General features: G+C 30.1%; 3 protein-coding genes across 3 annotated transcripts; all 3 read right to left on the bottom strand.

The window, feature by feature from the left end:
- Window positions 1-2,740: 2,740 nt before the first annotated feature.
- LOC124911217 (DDB1- and CUL4-associated factor 13) lies at window positions 2,741-6,747 on the bottom strand. The gene is made up of 17 exons (XM_047451675.1): window positions 6,531-6,747; window positions 6,358-6,447; window positions 6,172-6,283; window positions 6,049-6,076; window positions 5,430-5,528; window positions 5,287-5,356; window positions 5,163-5,197; window positions 4,989-5,063; window positions 4,807-4,902; window positions 4,625-4,688; window positions 4,326-4,379; window positions 3,852-3,937; window positions 3,691-3,751; window positions 3,548-3,612; window positions 3,341-3,446; window positions 3,172-3,260; window positions 2,741-3,078 (listed from the first exon to the last, which is right to left on the bottom strand). The coding sequence occupies exons 1-17, from the start codon at window positions 6,594-6,596 to the stop codon at window positions 2,916-2,918; spliced, it is 1,359 nt and encodes a 452-aa protein (XP_047307631.1). The 5' UTR covers window positions 6,597-6,747; the 3' UTR covers window positions 2,741-2,915.
- Window positions 6,748-7,945: 1,198 nt separating this feature from the next.
- On the bottom strand, window positions 7,946-11,446 carry LOC124911648 (probable sulfate transporter 3.5). Its single transcript, XM_047452152.1, has 11 exons — window positions 11,436-11,446; window positions 10,876-11,207; window positions 10,407-10,786; window positions 9,761-9,826; window positions 9,579-9,692; window positions 9,351-9,467; window positions 9,111-9,237; window positions 8,753-9,039; window positions 8,395-8,668; window positions 8,234-8,310; window positions 7,946-8,150 (listed from the first exon to the last, which is right to left on the bottom strand). The coding sequence occupies exons 1-11, from the start codon at window positions 11,444-11,446 to the stop codon at window positions 7,992-7,994; spliced, it is 1,944 nt and encodes a 647-aa protein (XP_047308108.1). The 3' UTR covers window positions 7,946-7,991.
- A 5,104-nt stretch (window positions 11,447-16,550) lies between these two features.
- LOC124911647 (glycine-rich cell wall structural protein-like) lies at window positions 16,551-17,842 on the bottom strand. Its single transcript, XM_047452150.1, has 2 exons — window positions 17,339-17,842; window positions 16,551-17,293 (listed from the first exon to the last, which is right to left on the bottom strand). The coding sequence occupies exons 1-2, from the start codon at window positions 17,820-17,822 to the stop codon at window positions 16,551-16,553; spliced, it is 1,227 nt and encodes a 408-aa protein (XP_047308106.1). The 5' UTR covers window positions 17,823-17,842.
- Between the last annotated feature and the right edge of the window lie 216 nt (window positions 17,843-18,058).

Raw genomic sequence — 18,058 nt, 5'->3', positions numbered from 1 at the left:
TTTAAAGTTTAGAACCATAATTATGAAATTTTTTATAATCATAATGTGAAATAATTATATAAATGAAAATGCTGGAGAGAGATGCAAAATGCATAAGTTTATGGGATAGATAAAAAAATAAAATTGACATTGCATAATTCATGATGGGTTTCTAAAAATGTAGAATTTAAAACTAGAAGTTATCATGATGGTTTCTAAAAATAGTCTTAGTTGATTTGGCTAGAAGATATATGTAGTTTATATATGTTGAATGATGATCATACATCCACTTTTAGGGTAAAAATGAAGCATGCTTCAATGGGATATGCAATTGCTCATGAATGATCTAATAGTACCAATTAATATGGGTATTATTTGTTTTACAAAACAAAATTAAATTTTTAATTAATTATTTATTTCATTATCTAAAATATTAAAATACTATCTTTTTTAAATTATTAATTTTTATATTATTTATATTAATACTTTTTAAATTTTTTTACCAAAAAAAAAATTATCACTTTCTCAAAATTATAAACAATAATTATTTTTTTTTCTCCATTTTTTTTATTTTTAAATTCCAATCCAAATAAGGCCTTTGAAAAAATATTTTTATTTAATTGGATCATCACAAATTATAATCTAAAGTATAGATGTGACTGATCAAACAACAGCCTTATTATAAAAATGTAAACTTTAAAATTCAAAACTTCTTAGAAATGAAAAAGAATACCCACGGATTTCTTGCTTTTCTTTTTTCGATTGTTCTTTAATTAATTTGTTAAAGAAGATATAGGCTCGGCTAGCGGCTCGGACACGGCTTTCTTGTTCTCTTTCTTATATTGAAGATTCAAGAGAGCCCTATGAATTAATGGCATTTTATTTAAAGATTAAGGGCAGACCAATAAGGGAACGTTTGTAGGTCCGTCTTACCGTTGGAAAGTCAGACACCGACAACACTATTACAGTTTTAGGTCTTGTTCAGTTAAACATTATTTCAAATAATAATTTACATATTATGGAATTTAACCTATCACATCAATTCTCTATAGCTATTCTTTTAATATTTTAAATAAAGGTCTCCAATATGAATAAAAAAGTAAAGCAAAGTAGAAAAAAACACACATGAAAGTGAAACCATATAGTAGGTAGGCCTTTAACTAGAAAATATCATAGTCAATGTTCATACGTATAAATTATTCAAAAATAAATTAATAGTTACATTAGTGTATTATTAATTTCTGTTTTCCATTACTATTTATCTCTCTTATTCTAGATGAGAAGGGGTCAAAATTGTATTTATGTATACATGCATGAATTTGCATAATAGAGGTGGTTTGATATTGAATTATTTTAAAGATTATTATTTTATAATTATGATAAAATTATATATATATATATATTTTTGAAATTATAAAATGAGATAACGGATTAAATATGTAGCCCGTAAAAAAAAAAAAAAAAGATTAAGTATGTAACACAAACACACTTAACCATTTAACCAGGCGCAGAACTTTGTCGCCTGACGGACTCGAATATAGAAATATAGGGTTAATATTAATTCACTTTTTATTGAGAGGTTAGATTATTTAATTAACTTAAACGATGAATTAAGAAATTTAGCTTATAATTTACGCATGTTCCAGGCTGGTTGAGATTGAAAGGTGGCTATGGAGAGAAGTTGAAGCACATTCACAAAATACCAAGAAAAGGGTCTAAGGTTATGTCAAACTGATAGTTATTTTTTTGGAATTTGTCACTATTTTTGAAATTATATTATTAGACTTTAAATATGTCTTTTTCCTTATCCTGGATGTATATATTAGGTACATGCAATAAACAGCTGGAAAATAAAATAATGTGTATTTTATATATATTATAGTCTATATACAAAGAGAGTTAGTTGTTCATTCACAATATCCATAGATTACTTTTAGGAAGATAAACCATGCATGGTTTAAAATACTCGGCTATAATTTAATAAAATAAATAATATAAACAGAATAAACAATTACGATCATTTTTCCAACATATGTCAGTTTTTTTTTTTTTGATTATTTATCAAATATATTTTTTTTTGTTATTTTTATGGTTACTGAATTATTAGACACTATCTTGTTGAGTTGTCAGGCTGACTGTATTCCACATAATCCACAAAGCCTTTGAAGTCATTATTGATTTTGATTTTTTATAATTTTTTTTTTTTTTTTTTTTTTTGTATGATACCCGCACTTCAAGCTTAATCAATTAAGATTAATCGCACTTTAAAGAAAAAAGAAACGTTAACCACTTAAACTTAAATTACCGCAGAACAACTTAAGACCTCAATTTTGTAAACTATTTGATTTAAGCTCTCAATTTTAACATATTTTAATTATATAGCCTAATTTTAATAGTCTAATTTTAAGAAATAAAGTATGAGAAATAAAAAAAATTGAGGAACATGTAAAAATCTATATCCACGTGAGAACAATTGGGAAGCTTGTAAAATTCTATATCCACATTTTTTGAACGCGTTGACAGCAAACATCTTTAATACAATTATTATATATTTTCTTCATACATTTGTTTTAAAACTAAATCTAACCAATCCATAATATACACGCAGAGATATAAAATAAGGATAATATGCCAACTACCCAGCTATAATAATTAATTAAGAATCGATTAATATTATTGCTAATCATCAAATACCAAATAATAATTATCTACCTCTTATAATGATTAGTACTAATCTTATATGTAATCAAATGATTAAGCATGACAGGGATCAATGTTCTTAATCATTAGCATATAATTGAAAATACAAATATTTATATTCTCTTTTTTAATCAATAGAACCAATCATTAATCTCAAATATATCAAAATCAGGTTTTGCCATTTAACCAAAAACAAAACATACACATCCTCCTTTTTCATTTTATTTTTAATACAACTACTCGAGCTCTTTAACGATTCTTCTTTTACGTAAAGGCTTGTTAACAACCGTACCTGGGGCACTGTGAGCTCTTCTTCTATCGTCTTTTTTCCTTTGTGCATCACTCATCATTCTTCTTAGAGCAGATGCCTTGTATATTGGTTTTGGCAAGTGTCTATGCCTGTAGTAGAAAGTAATAGTAGTGTAAATACATACAATCGGAAACCCTTGTTTTTACTTCTCTTTATTAGCGAATAAAGAACAGTAACATTACCTGACAATACGCTTAACCTCTGGAAGGTGCTTGTATCGGCTCTTCACAGCTTCCATGTATTCATGCTTCCTGCGTTCTCTTGGAAGAAGCTGTTGCAACAAAAATTAATAATCAAGATAATTTTTTTATCAATTCCAATACAGAAAAGTAAAATCAGATTCTTTCTTACCACTCCCAATTGCTCGGATGCTTTAGCTTTCCAAAGACGGATGTTAGTATCGTCACTCCCCGACAGAACATAACTTCCATCACAGGTAAACTTCACACAAAACACTCTGTAATAGAAGAAGAAGAAGAAGACAGAAAGATTTTCAAGTCAAATTCTATGACAATCGAGGTTGTGAGTTATGAAAAAATAATATAATAAATCGCGAACCTTTGCATTCGCTTGGTATGGTAGACTTCTTTGCTATGACCAGCATTATAGTTGAATAGCCTTATCTGCAAACCAACAAGAATCAATCGTCAAAGGGAGGGGACTCGCAATAATTTATCAAATAGTCGTAGTAGAGTACTTACAGTTCTATCGTAAGATCCAGTAATGAATTCACGACCAGTAGGAGAGTAATCAATGTCCATCCTGTTAATGTGAAGAGAAAAATAAAACATTAAATCCAATAAAAAAAGAAAAAGCAGCCCTTGCTCAAGCATAAAAATTAAGATCTTCAATCCAATCTTACACTGCAGAAACATGATCTTTGTGCACGCACTTAGCTTCATTCAACTTTCTAGCATCGTAACTGTAACAACTGCAGTCTTCATTTGCCTTTAATACCAACCAAACAAGGATGTATTATTATTACTATTAAGATAAACAAAAGTTTACATAGTAAGCCATGTGATGAATACTAATAATACATTAAGTCACAGATTGACCCATGTTAATTAGCAAGCTATGGAAATAGTTATATGTTGGACCAGTTTAATTCTTAGCTTAGTAAATATCACAATTTCACATGAGTGTGAAAAGACAAGTTCTTTAATTATACAAAGAATAATGTCTTCAAAGATAATATATATTCACAATCCAACTATAATCTCATAAACCAACAGGAAATAGTCTTAATTTAATCGTAAGTTAGATCAGTACCAAAATTCCCAAAAAATACAAATAGTAACAAGTTCAAATAAATCTTTCTAAATACTGCACTTACAGCTGTGAAGTTCATAGGCTCCATTGGGTTCCATGCAATAGAATTTGTTTTAGTCTGCAACAGAAATATTCAAGTCATATTTATCTGAGATAAGGACAAGAAGCTTAAGAGTCTAGAAAATACACATGACTATAAGTAATGTAGATACAAAGAATGCGGGAATTAGGCGTATCTCTAACCATAGAGAAATCATCTCTCCAGAAATAAATAATAAAATATGTTAAGAGCAACAAAGAACTGTGCTTTGTGATTTAAAAAAATAAATAAATAGCTATTGGAAAACAACTTTTGAGAATTACCTGCATGATGAGCTTCCTAGCTGGTGATGACATCCGCAAGTCATATAACACAATGCTACGGTCACTGACGCGAAAGAAAAGAAAAATTATGAAGCAACAATTCTATTTGACCAACATAAACTTTAAGACTATCTAAGGTTCAATCAATACACATTTTAAACCATTCATCTAAAAATACCTACCTTCCTGATGTTGCCAAAACATTTGGTTCTCCAGGGTTAAATCGAACAGATATAACTGTGTCTTTACCCCACTCAAAACTGTTTACTGGCTGAGACCTGTTTACAAGAAATAACAGGCAATTCAAACTTCACATCGTTCAAATGCTCGATGAAAGGAAAAAAAGAAGAAGAGAGATTAATACCTATTGGGGTCCCAAATGTCTAGTTGAGCACCAGCAGTGGCGAAGAGTGAGCCTTCACATTGGTAATCAACAGCCCTAACAAATCACCCCAAATCAACAACTTGTTCAGAAAATACTAAAATAATATAAACCATCTTTGAAACAAGGCATTCATTATTTATGATATAAACATACCAGAATGCATGCTTCCACACATAAACGGCTTGAGGCTGAGTAAAAAATATACACCTCTTAAATAACAAAGAAGTTGCTATTTCATTTCAGTAAAGCATATAATAACACGGTCTGAAAACACTACCTCAGCAGAATCACTAGACAAATTATCTGAAACCGCATCAGTAGAAACAGGAACATCCCAGAGTCTGACACTGAAGAGAGGAACAAATTTAAAACACAATACGTGGGACAAAACAAAGCACATTGTTTAAGATCTACCCTTACGTTGCGTCAGTTCCACATGAAACAAGAAGACGGCCATCTGTTGACACTGTCAAGCCACGTACAGCACCTCGATGACCAGGAAACTGACAAACTGTCCGCCTTTGTTTCATGATCAAACAGAAGTAAAGATTACTCTACATGCATCAGTAGGTTTCTTAATCACTTCTAATCAATAAACAAGAACCCTAGCCGTTCAATCCACCTTCTTGGACAACAAAGCAAATTGTATATTTGCAAATTATTTATATAATAGAGATCATATATTTATAAGACACCCTAAAGTAATGTTATCCTATTCAAATACATAACATTATACCTAATAGTATCAAAATAATACTACATATGATGTCAATCTAATCTCATAAGCAAGCCATGGGTTTAAGAGGTATAACTGGACAACCTTATGAAGCATGAGATAGCATTTAATGAAGCACATTCATAAATCCAGTTATTATGATCATAAATATGAAGTGGCAAGGAATATGAAGATTAATTGACTACAAATTAGTAGAAAGACCAAATGTCTCTAACTATGATGGATTTTCTAGTGAAATAGTGGAATATGCCTACGGTTAACAGTAAATCATCAGAAGAAACACAGGAATGCATAAAGAAATACCTGGATGCTATATCCCAAAGGCGGATATCTGCAACAAGACAGATTAATATTAAGGAAATCATCTTATTTATCATCCAACGATCAATTCAAACAAAAAGACCACTAAGGAAACAAAAGAAGTACCTCCATCCATGGAACCAGAAAAAATTCCTTTTAAATGATTTGGATTCTTCGCCATACATGAAATAGCATCTATATGTCCATCCATTGCTCCAATAAAAGGTCTCGCAAATATCTAAAGAAACAGATAGCAGTTCTACTGTGTGAATATCATCTCGAAAACAGAGTGACTTCAACCTACAAGAATACCTTGTCAAGTTTAGCTGCATTAAGAGCGCGAACATATTCAGTTGCCTTCTCCTGAGTTCGCAAGTTTGGATCGAAATTCCGGAAAACTCTCTAATGCAATTCAAAGCCGAGAGTGAGATACGAAGAATCGAAAATGTAGATATCTTATTCCATTCAACGACTAGAACACTTACCTGGAGATCCTGACTTCTTTCACGAGTGAAATCGTCGGAAGAACGTGAAATTACTTTGATCTTCATCTGCGTCGATGCAGGATTCGCTAGTTTATTTGATGAAAAAGTGATTTCTGTTGATTAGTAACTTTGTTTGAAGAGAGATCTCCGGCGATTCGACGAGCTATGGTGTTTTATTGATGGAGAAAAGGAAACTATAATTCTGAGAAAGGGTTTTGCGGCTGGTAGAAGGACGGTTTTAGGCTAGGGTTTTAAAAAAATAAATAAATAAAATAAATAAAAGAAAGACCGTTGCTTGTATAGTTTAAGAAATTATTCCTGAATAAAATAAAAATATTATATTATATATTTATATACAGCGCCGGACCAGGCTGAGCCCAGATCAGCCCATAGGATAACAGGCACGGCCCAATAATCAAACTATATTTTTTTTTCTTTTTGGTGTTTTTTCTTACACAAAAATATATATAATTTAGGGCAGCCAATCAATATCAATAAATATATATATATTTTTTTTTTCAAAATGACAAACTGAAATTTTGGTCAATTTAAATTTTAAATATTTTTTTTCTAACATCATAATTTTAGAGTTGTTGGGTAACAAAGTTATACAAAAATAAGATTTTATCTTATTCAAAAAATTGTTAACTTATTATTTAAATGACATTTATAAATAAATAAAATATAATATCACTAATTTAATTATCCAAATTCAAATTGAGAGTTTGACTAATAAATTTAAATAATTTATATTTAAAACCCTATTTTCTTGAAATTTGGTAGTTAAATTAATTATATAACTATTTAGCCTATTTTATTTATAAATATCAAGTAAATAATAAATTATTAATGTTTCAAGACGTTCAAACAAAACCTCGTACTTTTATAGTTTAAACAATAAGAAACTCTCAATTTTAAGATTAAAAAAAATCAAAATTTCAAATAACGCCAATAAAAAAAAAATCTTCTTTTTGACAATTGAACAAATATTTTTTATAGAATTTACATAAAAACACCTTTTTTATATATAAGTTTGAAACCTTGCAAGATAAAGTAATTCTTATAACCCCTGAATCACAATTTATTTAGTTTGTTTTGCAAATTTTGTTTTGACCAAGAAGGAATGGAGATAAAACATGGCCCATCTACTAATATTGATTTTTTTAACCCAATGTTTTATGATTTTGTCTAAATTATTAATTATGTATTAATCTATTAAAATGACTATTATATTATTTAAGTGATAAAAGTGTCTAATTTAATTTTACTAAAAATATATTTAATTTAAGTAGGAGTATTAATAAAAATAAAACATAATGACAACAAATATGAAACTAGCTTTGTTAACCAATTTTCAATAAACTATGTTAAGAGCCCCATACATTTTTATGCCTCAATCAATCAAATACAACATTATTAGCTTATTTCAAATCTTTTCATTACAATTTATTGTCATCAATCTCATACATCATTGAGTTCTTTTACACTCCTCAAAGCAAATTTATATGACTCAACCGCATCTTCAACAGACAAAAATACATTTTCTCTTCCAAATTCTTGAATGAAGTTGGCCACAATCAATTTCTCAAGAACCTCAAGCCTAGGGTTCACCAAGCCCAGCTGAAAAATAAGAAAAATAAATAAATAAAATATATTAATAGTACCAAAATGCAATCCTCTTTTTATAAATCAAATCCACCCACCTTAATCCCTTTTGCTTTCAAAGTATTGTTGATTTCTACCATGGTCTCAACTCCAGTTATATCAATAGATGTCACTCCTGTCAAATATAATTATTTTTTTATTTCAATAGGAATTAAAAAACATTTCATATAAACAAACAAATTGAAATTTAATTAATCACCTCCCAAATCCAGCAATATATGCTCAAGATGGCCTTCATGAGTGTTACTAATAGCTTGCTCATCTCTAATCCATCTCAATATCCTTTCCCTTATGTAACCGCAATTGGCAAAGTAAATAGGCGAACCGATTTGAAGGATTAGGAATCCCGGGATTCCTTTTGCCTCTGGATATTGTTCCACGTCTCGATACAATGTTGAGTTCGGAACATTTCCGAGTTTACATGCGGCTGGTCGAGCCACGTATAAAAGTGACCTAACTATAGCAAGTCCCACCTAAAATTTATATCAAACATAGTTATATATTGCACAATAAAACTCATTTATTTAGTATTTTTAAATTTAATAACAATTCATTACCGAAAGCATTAGACCGATGTCCATAGTAATAAAGGAAACACCGAAAAAGCCAACCATACAAATTAGGAAATCGAATTTGTCCGTCTTAAAGAGATGATACGCCTTGTCATATTCAATGAGACCTAGCATAGCCGAGATAATGATGGCCGATAGAGCCACTAAAGGCGTGTAACCGAAGAGAGGAGCCAATACTAGAAGTGTCAACAACATGCAAACCGACATTACTACGTTTGACATTGCAGTTTTACACCCCGCATTGAAATTCACAGCAGTCTTCGAAAACGGGCCTGAAAATTTCAATTGATTAAAAATAACTCGATTACTACGACGACACGAGAAATGAAATGACGAAATTAACCTGTGGTTAAGTAACATGAAGTAAGGGATCCAACAATGTTCATAAAACCAAAAGCAACCATCTCTTTATTTCCATCAACTTGTTCATTCTTCATTATGGCAAAACTTCTACCAATGGATATCCCTTCCTGTAAATTAACGATAACGACACTAAGTTTATTTGTATTGTGTTATGCTCAAACGATATTTATCATTTTTAATATACGTGAACAATTAAAAAAAAAAAGTTAGATTAGCTTACGGCTAGAGACACCATTGCCGTGATCATTCCAGCTTTTATTGGAGCTGAAATATATTTGGAGTCGAAATTCAAACGTTTAAAAGAGGGAGGGTTTATTCCTCTTTGTAAATGACCTACCTACAACAATATATTATTATAAATTAATTGTTGTAAATTAGGTTACCTAATTAAATGTGTGAATTAATAATTGGATCAAAGGGTAAGATGTTAAATATATAAGCAATTAACCGTTTGAATGCCATGTTTCTCAGCATGAGCAAAATACGCGAAAAGACAGCCAATAACGACGACAACCATCGGCGCCACAGCCGACACCCAAAACAACTTCGGTCTCTTTAGTTTCTGCATACAAAAACCATCGAATTATACATATACTGAGAGAAAACAGATAAAAAAATAGAAGAACTAACCACATATTTCGTAAATTGGAGAAAAGCAAGGAAAATTATTCCCACAACGGCACTCTCCCATCGCCACTGTATATATAGTTCAAACATTCATTCAAGTGTTACCTTTTATTTCATATAATCACAATTTACCAAGTATAAATTACAATTGTCACTTATATTAGATAATGATCCTTATAAAATATTAGCTTGCCACTTTGTTATAGAATTTAATATAAAAATTTGTTCAGATATATAAGTTTAAAGTTATATATAGATAACTCATTAAAATAACCATTACTCAATATTATTTAAATAAATTAAAATTTATTTTAAATAAGTTGTAACCCAACAAATTCTTATAGGTAATTTATCATAAAATAAAAAAATCAAAATCACATCCAAAGAGGTCCACCTATCAAGGTTGGATATTAAAATGATTTTGTAATTCTTTTTAACACTTTTGTAAAATAAATAATAATTTTCATAAATTTATTGATTATTTTACTTTTAAGATGTGCCTAACAAATAGATCATTCAATTCATTAAATTTACTTTAAATTATTATTTTTTTATTTATACTTCCAAATCCAAGAAAGCCCAAATATGTTTCTTAAAAAAAACAAATGAATAAAATTTGACCTACAGAAATGAAAGGAATTATTATTACCTCATCTCGGTGATTGATAAGTGAACGAAGAACCGAAACAACATCAGTTTGAGTAGTGAAATGTGTGACTCCAAACACGCCCTTAAGCTGTTGAAGGATGATAATAGTAGCCGTTCCTCCCATGAATCCAATAATGGTAGAATGAGACAAGAAATCCACCAAAATCCCCAACCTTAAAAAACCCATGGCGGTCTGAAACAAACCGGCAATGAAAGTAGCCGTGAAGACCAAATTAAGGTACATAGTTGGATCATCAATTGGCGACACTTTCTCTCCAATAATCGAAGATATCAACAACGAACAAGCCGCCACCGTTCCCACCGCCAAGTATTTTGAACTTCCAAATATTGCATATACCAAAGGAGGTATAAAGCTCGAATCTTTATCATCAAATTAAACAGACGAAGATCGTTAAATTAATACAAATACTAATTAAATTAATAATGAATTGATTGATTTGATTGATTACATAGGCCGTTGATAGGGGGAATGTTGGCGAGTTTGGCATAGCTGATTCCTTGTGGAATGGCGAGGCTAGCAATGGTGATTCCGGCGAGAAGATCGTATTTGAATAAGTTGAAGTTGTAATTTGGAAACCAATCGAAGATGGGTATGAAATATTTCAATGCTTTTTTGGATTTGATTCCTGAAGAAGATGAAGATGTTTTGAATTGGTGGAATGGATCGTCTGGGAATAGGGTTTCTTTTAGATGGTGTTTTAGTATTGTTGTGAAGCTTCTTGGTTGGGGGAATTTCACTTCATTTTTCATTTTTATGGGTAAGTTTAAATTTATGAGTGTTCTTGGTGATTATATATAGACAGAAGGTGACCGAGGCTGGTTATGAATGATGACACAATTGATGACATTCAATGATCAATGTACAGTCAAATTAGCTTTCTTCAAATAAGGACTATTTTTCTATTTTAAGATGAAAGTAAAACTTGATTTCTCTTTTTCTTTTCTTTATAAGGAAATTTACAAATTATTATTATTTTTTTTAAAGATTTTATTCCAAAACTTAACTGACCTTTCCTCCATCGTTTAAACGTCTACTCTATATTTAATGTAAAAGTCGTGATAGGGACAACGAAGTTACAAAATTGAGAACGAAAATAAGATCATGAATTCTGTCATTTGGGCATTTTGCAATTTTTCGAATTAACACATCAGTCACTTTTAATAAAGATGGATTCTCGGAAAGTAAGTCTTGAAGATAGGACTTTAACTCTTTAAGAAAATACCCATTTGTTCATCTAAAAGATAATAAGACATTATTTGATATGCACTTGCGGAAGCATCTTTTGTAAAAAGAGAAATATAAATAAATTCTTCAAAAATATTTTTTCTCTCGACTATGTTCAATAATGTTCGTCCCTGTAAGTTCGGGACAAAAAATCTCTTAAACATGCCCATGTTGGAAAACAAAAATCTCCCGAACATAATCATTTTTCTGTAAAAACAAAATATATTAAAAAATATATTATTTTTTCTTTCTTTACTGTAAATTGCTATTTTCAGGACAAAAATATCTTTCCCAAAAGAAAAAAAATATTTTTTCCTCTAAAAATATCTTGTTTTCATTATAACATTGTTATTCATATTATTGTTATTCATATTATTTCTCATATTAAAATATCAAATTATTTTTTTAGTTAATTATATAAAATTAATTTATATTTAAAAAATTAAGAATATTTTTGTTTTTAAACCATAAAAAATTGATTTTTTAAAAATTTAGTTAAACATGAAAAAACCCTCGATAATCACAATATCAAACGCACCAGAGCATCTACAACTCTACCTATTTAGTTACTTAAATTATTATTATTTTGATTTTTTTTAAAAGACAAACATATTAACTACTAACTCAAGTCAACAAGTTATTTCTATTAGACCAAATTTTAAATAATTTAATTCTCTTGAAAAATAATAATAAATAAAGAGCAAAAGTGGAAGTTTGAAAATAAATGATTGAGGGTGTGGTTATGTTGGATTTGTTATGAAGAGGAAAAATAGAATACGATAGTATACTTGCTCATGCTATTTTTTTAAATTTGAACTTCTTATATAAATATTTAATTAGTATCATAATAATTAAAATTTGTAAAATAAGTCCAGAATATATATATATATATAGAGTAATAGTATATATAGCACTCTTATACAGCATTTTTGCTTGAAAAGAAAGAAAAAATATATCTTAAATAATATATTTATATTACTATATAGCAAAACTGGATTATGAGTTAAATAAGATTAAATTAGTCCATAATTATTTATTTATTTCCGATATAATTCATTATTCGATAAAATATTATTTAGTTTTATTTCTTTATTTTTTAAATACATCCCAAAAATTTGTAAGTATGTACTAACTCCAAATTCTGGATTCATCCGTATAAGTAAAATTGATTTTGAAAATATAACTAGAAACAAAATGAATAATAATTTAATTTGCTATGTTATGATAAATTATATAATTACATTTCTTAAAAATTTAGTTGGTTTCCTTGTAAAAAAAAATAGGCAGCTTTTTATTTTATTGCATTTACAATTTTATTCTTTAAAAATAAAATTTGGTCGGTGTCTCAAGCATGACTTGGTGGACCGAAGTCGAATATTTATGTAAAAGGATTAAAATGATTCATTCTTATCATTAATAATATATAATAATAAAATTTAAAAAGTATATTAAAGGTTAATATCTACCTTAACACTTATCATCTATAAATTCCCTTATATCACCTCGAATGTGCTTAGGGAATATTTTAATTAACAAATCTTTTTATTCTATATCTTGTGCTACCAAAGATTAAATTTATTATTTATTCTTGGTCAAGATATAGCACCTTAATTTATTTGATTTTGAAATGATATGATTTGTATTTTATATAAAAACATGTATATGCCCCCACGTGACACTGCTAGGAGTTTGTTAGATTTGGAGTTTTTTGAAATAGATTTTTAATTTTAAATAATGTTAATTAATATGATTAAATAATATATATATATATATATATATATATATATATATATATATATATATATTGAATTAAGAGAGCTAAAAGACAATTAAAGTCATCCATTTTCAGAAATTAAATTTGTAACATTTTTTTTTTATCAACTCTTCAACGGACCATCTATTGAAAATATAATAAGACAATTGTATGAATTAACTTAAAAACATAATTTAAGACATTAAAAAAAGTACAAATAAAGAAAAATGCTAAAAAGAAAAAATAAATCTCCATATTTTTACATATAAGAATTAACTATGATTAACTCTTCCCTGGCCCCATCTTGTTAAACTTATTAATAATAATAATAAAACTAGCATGTAATCTGTTTAAAAAAAATATAAAAAATAATGAAAAAATTAGGGTAAAACTAATAGCATTTTTAATTCGATAGATACATATAATATTTTTAATTTTATTTTAAACAGTATTAAATTTATAGGTGGGTCAACCCACAATTCGACCCAAGTATCCATTTACTCTCACATATATATTCAAATTAACCACAGTTCTCGACCCGACAATTCGAACATTTTAAAAATTAAGCATCATTAATTATATATATATTAGTTAGTTAAAAAGTTGAACTTATATTGTTAAAATGTTCTGCGTTTATCTAATTTGGTGTTGAATTCTAAATATAAAATGTTATTAGCCTAGTTGATTAAAGGGTGTACTTGTTTTTGTTAGGTTGCGAGTTTGAAACATACATATAACATTTTTAATTTTATTTTAAACCGTATTAAATTTATGGGTGGGTCAGCCCACAATCCGACCCAAGTATCCATTTACTCTCACATATATATTCAAATTAACCACAGCTCTCGACCCAACAATCCGGACACTTTAAAAATTAAGCATCATTATATATATTAGTTAATTAAAAAGTTGAATTTATATTGTTAAAATGTCACGCGTTCATCTAATTTGGTGTTGAATTCTAAATATAAAGTGTTATTAACCTAGTTAGTTAAAGACGTGTACTTGTTTTGTTATGTTGCAAATTCGAAACATACATATAACATTTTAAATTTTATTTTAAACGTATTAAGTTTATGGGCGGGTTAACCCACAATCCGATCCAAATATCCATTTACTATTATATATATATATATATACAAATTACCACAATTCTCGACCCGACAATCCGGACACTTTAAAAATTAAGCATCATATTATATTATATATATATATTTGTTTTTGTTGAATAATCGTTACTTATGTAAATGTCATTCTTAATATACTTCTTCTTATTATCAGAATCAATAAAACGGCTTCTAATTCCATTTAATTAGAAATGTGATCATAACATGGATTTCACATTGATTTAACTAATAATTAAAGCTTAACTATTTAGCCATAAATTAATAAAATAGTTTAATGATAAACAAATATAGACATTAAACTTTTTCTTTAGCTGCCCACAAATTCTCTTACACTTAATTAGTAATTCCAAGATATATGCCAATATTGCCCTTTGGAAACTCCCAAGAATCAGATTTGTTCTAACAATGTACTTAGAGCCGTTCCCGAGTTTTGGGTTGCCTCAGCTTTCGATTGAAGAAAAAAATTGTTTTTTTGTTATTGTCCTATGTTTAGTTTTAAATTTTTTTAGTGATATTTAAACTTATAACTAAATAAAAGTTATAAGTTTATATTTTGAACTACTAAACTACAACATTTTATATTTCAAAAGGCATAAATTTATCTAAATATTTTATATGTTTTATTAAATATGTTGTTCTGAGTGGACTGCTCTAATACAAGGACTTGTTGGGCTTACCCAAGGGATCTACCCTGAATTATATACTTTTGAAAACCCTAATCGATCTTGAATTTACTGTTTCCTTTTCCTGTTAATGTCTATTCACATTAATTTTGCATAAAATTTGGTAATTACTATATATATGGAGTAAGCTTTATCAACTAGGTTTGTTTTGCAAATAATTCTTAAAAAAAATGTTACTCTTTTTCATTGATACACGACAAATATATCTATATATTTCAATAAGTTTATGTTTGGTATGATAGTAGGCTATTTTAATTTGGCTTCTGGCAATTGGAGAAGTCAAATAAGTTGAGCCTAGCTAGTTAATTAGATGAGATTTTGGATTGGATAGGATAGGATAGGGTTAAAGATTACAAAGAGTCAAAACTGTAGATCTTGAGTGATAGATGATCGATGATCACTATACCACTTAAATCATCATTTAAATTCAATTCTTTTTCAGAAATTAATTATTAATTTGTTGTTTAATTCACTTTATCATCCTTTAATTTAATTAGTGCATTTCCTTATGTTTGCAATTAATGCGAGTACATACATGAATACTACAGGCTTGTTTGATTATTCTACATAAAATCCTTTTTTTTTTTTGTGATTTCTTAAAGTTGGTTAATTGATGGTTAGATCTTAAAATGTTTGTTAATATATATAATGATTATAATCATATTTAAGTTATTTAATGATTGTTGTAAAGAAGATGGTATAAATTGTGAGATACTCATTAGAATAGTGAGATTATTTTTCTTATTCTTATTATTAGATTTTGTGATACTAGAAAATGTAATTGAATACATTAAAGAAGGATTTAATTCCTAATTTGAGACTCTTCAATTAAATATACTTAAAATACATGTCAGAATTCTAGCAATTTACACCACCACAATATTGGATAAGTTACATAATCTTGTTTTTATATACTTGTAGTGATTATTGTACTAACATAAGTATATAATCCATTATTTCTATTAGTTTATGATTATGATTGTTTTAGACTTAAATATATGATGATTTTTTTATTAAGTAATTAAAGTTTTTGTTTTGTTTTTTTGTAAATAGTAATGTTATATGTAAAATTGTGAGGATGGAGTCAAATATATGTGTAAAAGAATATTAGAGGCAAATTAACTCTGTCATAACATATATAAGTGAAGCAATGTTATAAGAATACATTAATTGACAACTAACATAAAATTTAATTAGGTGCATGCACATAGATATTGAAGAAGGAAAGAACAATATTGTGATAAAATAAAGACATTGGTTATCAAACACAAGTATTAATTTAATTTTATTCTAGCATTAGCATGCATGCATGATTCGCCACCACTTAGCCAGCTAGTCACTCCTTACCGCCGCCACCTCCACCGAAACCGCCACCTCCTCCTCCTATTCCTCCACCAAAACCACCACCTCCGCCTCCTCCTATTCCACCACCAGCACCACCACCGCCTCCAAATCCTCCACCAACACCACCTCCGCCTCCAAATCCTCCACCAACACCACCTCCGCCTCCTATTCCACCACCAGTACCACCACCTCCTCCAAATCCTCCACCAACACCACCTCCGCCTCCTATTCCTCCACCAGCACCTCCTCCAATTCCTCCACCAGCACCCCCTCCGATTCCTCCACCAGCACCCCCTCCAACTCCTCCACCAACTCCACCGCCTCCTCCGACTCCTCCACCAGCACCACCACCAATTCCTCCACCAGCACCGCCTCCAACTCCTCCTCCAGCACCGCCTCCAATTCCTCCACCAGCACCGCCTCCAACTCCTCCTCCAGCACCGCCTCCAATTCCTCCACCAGCACCGCCTCCAATGCCTCCACCAGCACCGCCTCCAACTCCTCCTCCAGCACCGCCTCCAATGCCTCCACCAGCACCGCCTCCAATTCCTCCACCAGCACCACCGCCACCTCCAAGCCCACCAGCACCACCGCCACCTCCAAGCCCACCACCACCACCGCCTCCAATTCCTCCACCAACACCACCTCCTATTCCACCACCAATACCTTTTCCAATGCCTCCCTTTGATCCTCCTCCTAAACCACCTCCTTTTCCAATGCCTCCTCCTAAACCACCTCCTTTTCCAATGCCTCCTCCCTTTGATCCTCCTCCTAAACCACCTCCTTTTCCAATGCCTCCTCCCTTTGATCCTCCCCCTAAACCACCTCCTTTTCCTTTTCCAATTCCTTTCCCAACCCCTCCTCCATGACCAATTACGATAGGACCATCATGATGATGTTTTTTCCCGGTTTTAGGGTTAACTCCACCGCCCGGAGTACTACCTCCAATGCCACTTCCTGCGCCACCACCTTTTCCTATACAATCAGGCTTTGCTGTAATAGGCTTACCATAGCCAAAGCTATATCCAAACCCTTTTCCAAAACTAAAAGAATGCCCAAAACTACCACCGCCAAAACCTCCTCCTCCTCCACCACCGCCGTTCCAACCCGGATGGCCATCAAAAAACCACTCCGGTTTCTTCACTTGTCTATTGACATGATTTGTATCCTCAAGGTCCTTACGAGCTTCTACCCACCCCAAAGTTAAAAAACACCAAAATGCCAAGGAAAGGCACTTGAGAATTAATATTATTGGCGTCCCCATTCTTATAGTTCAAGATATATAATAGTAGATGAGACTGTTTATTTGTCTCTCTATATATATAGGTTATAAAAGAATATGAACATTTATTGCAAAATACCTACTTGTCACAAGTTTATCTTGATCATTTACTCTCTTTACATTTTACAGCCCACAATAGTTTGTGAAGTATGTTGCTTTTAATTAATTATTAACAATACCCTATAGTAGTTTGTCGACTAAGTATATATATATATATG

Source organism: Impatiens glandulifera, chromosome 8 (assembly GCF_907164915.1).
Source record: "Impatiens glandulifera chromosome 8, dImpGla2.1, whole genome shotgun sequence".
NCBI lineage: Eukaryota > Viridiplantae > Streptophyta > Magnoliopsida > Ericales > Balsaminaceae > Impatiens > Impatiens glandulifera.
The sequence above is the reverse complement of the archived record's forward strand: the minus strand, read 5'-3'. Positions and strand labels throughout refer to the sequence as shown.

Excerpts from the sequence above, each read along its gene's own strand:
- LOC124911648 (XM_047452152.1), bottom strand. Across the intron at positions 9,040-9,110 it reads TTCATGTTACTTAACCACAG|GCCCGTTTTCGAAGACTGCT; the intron begins GTTAATTTCGTC and ends TGAAATTTTCAG. Across the intron at positions 8,151-8,233 it reads TGAAAGCAAAAGGGATTAAG|CTGGGCTTGGTGAACCCTAG; the intron begins GTGGGTGGATTT and ends CTTATTTTTCAG.
- LOC124911647 (XM_047452150.1), bottom strand. The coding sequence starts at position 17,822 with ATGGGGACGCCAATAATATTAATTCTCAAGTGCCTTTCCTTGGCATTT. Across the intron at positions 17,294-17,338 it reads AGGAGGCATTGGAAAAGGAG|GTGGTTTAGGAGGAGGCATT; the intron begins GTGGTTTAGGAG and ends TTGGAAAAGGAG.
- LOC124911217 (XM_047451675.1), bottom strand. The coding sequence starts at position 6,596 with ATGAAGATCAAAGTAATTTCACGTTCTTCCGACGATTTCACTCGTGAA. Across the intron at positions 3,752-3,851 it reads AAAGATCATGTTTCTGCAGT|GATGGACATTGATTACTCTC; the intron begins GTAAGATTGGAT and ends TCACATTAACAG. Across the intron at positions 3,079-3,171 it reads GAGGTTAAGCGTATTGTCAG|GCATAGACACTTGCCAAAAC; the intron begins GTAATGTTACTG and ends TTTCTACTACAG.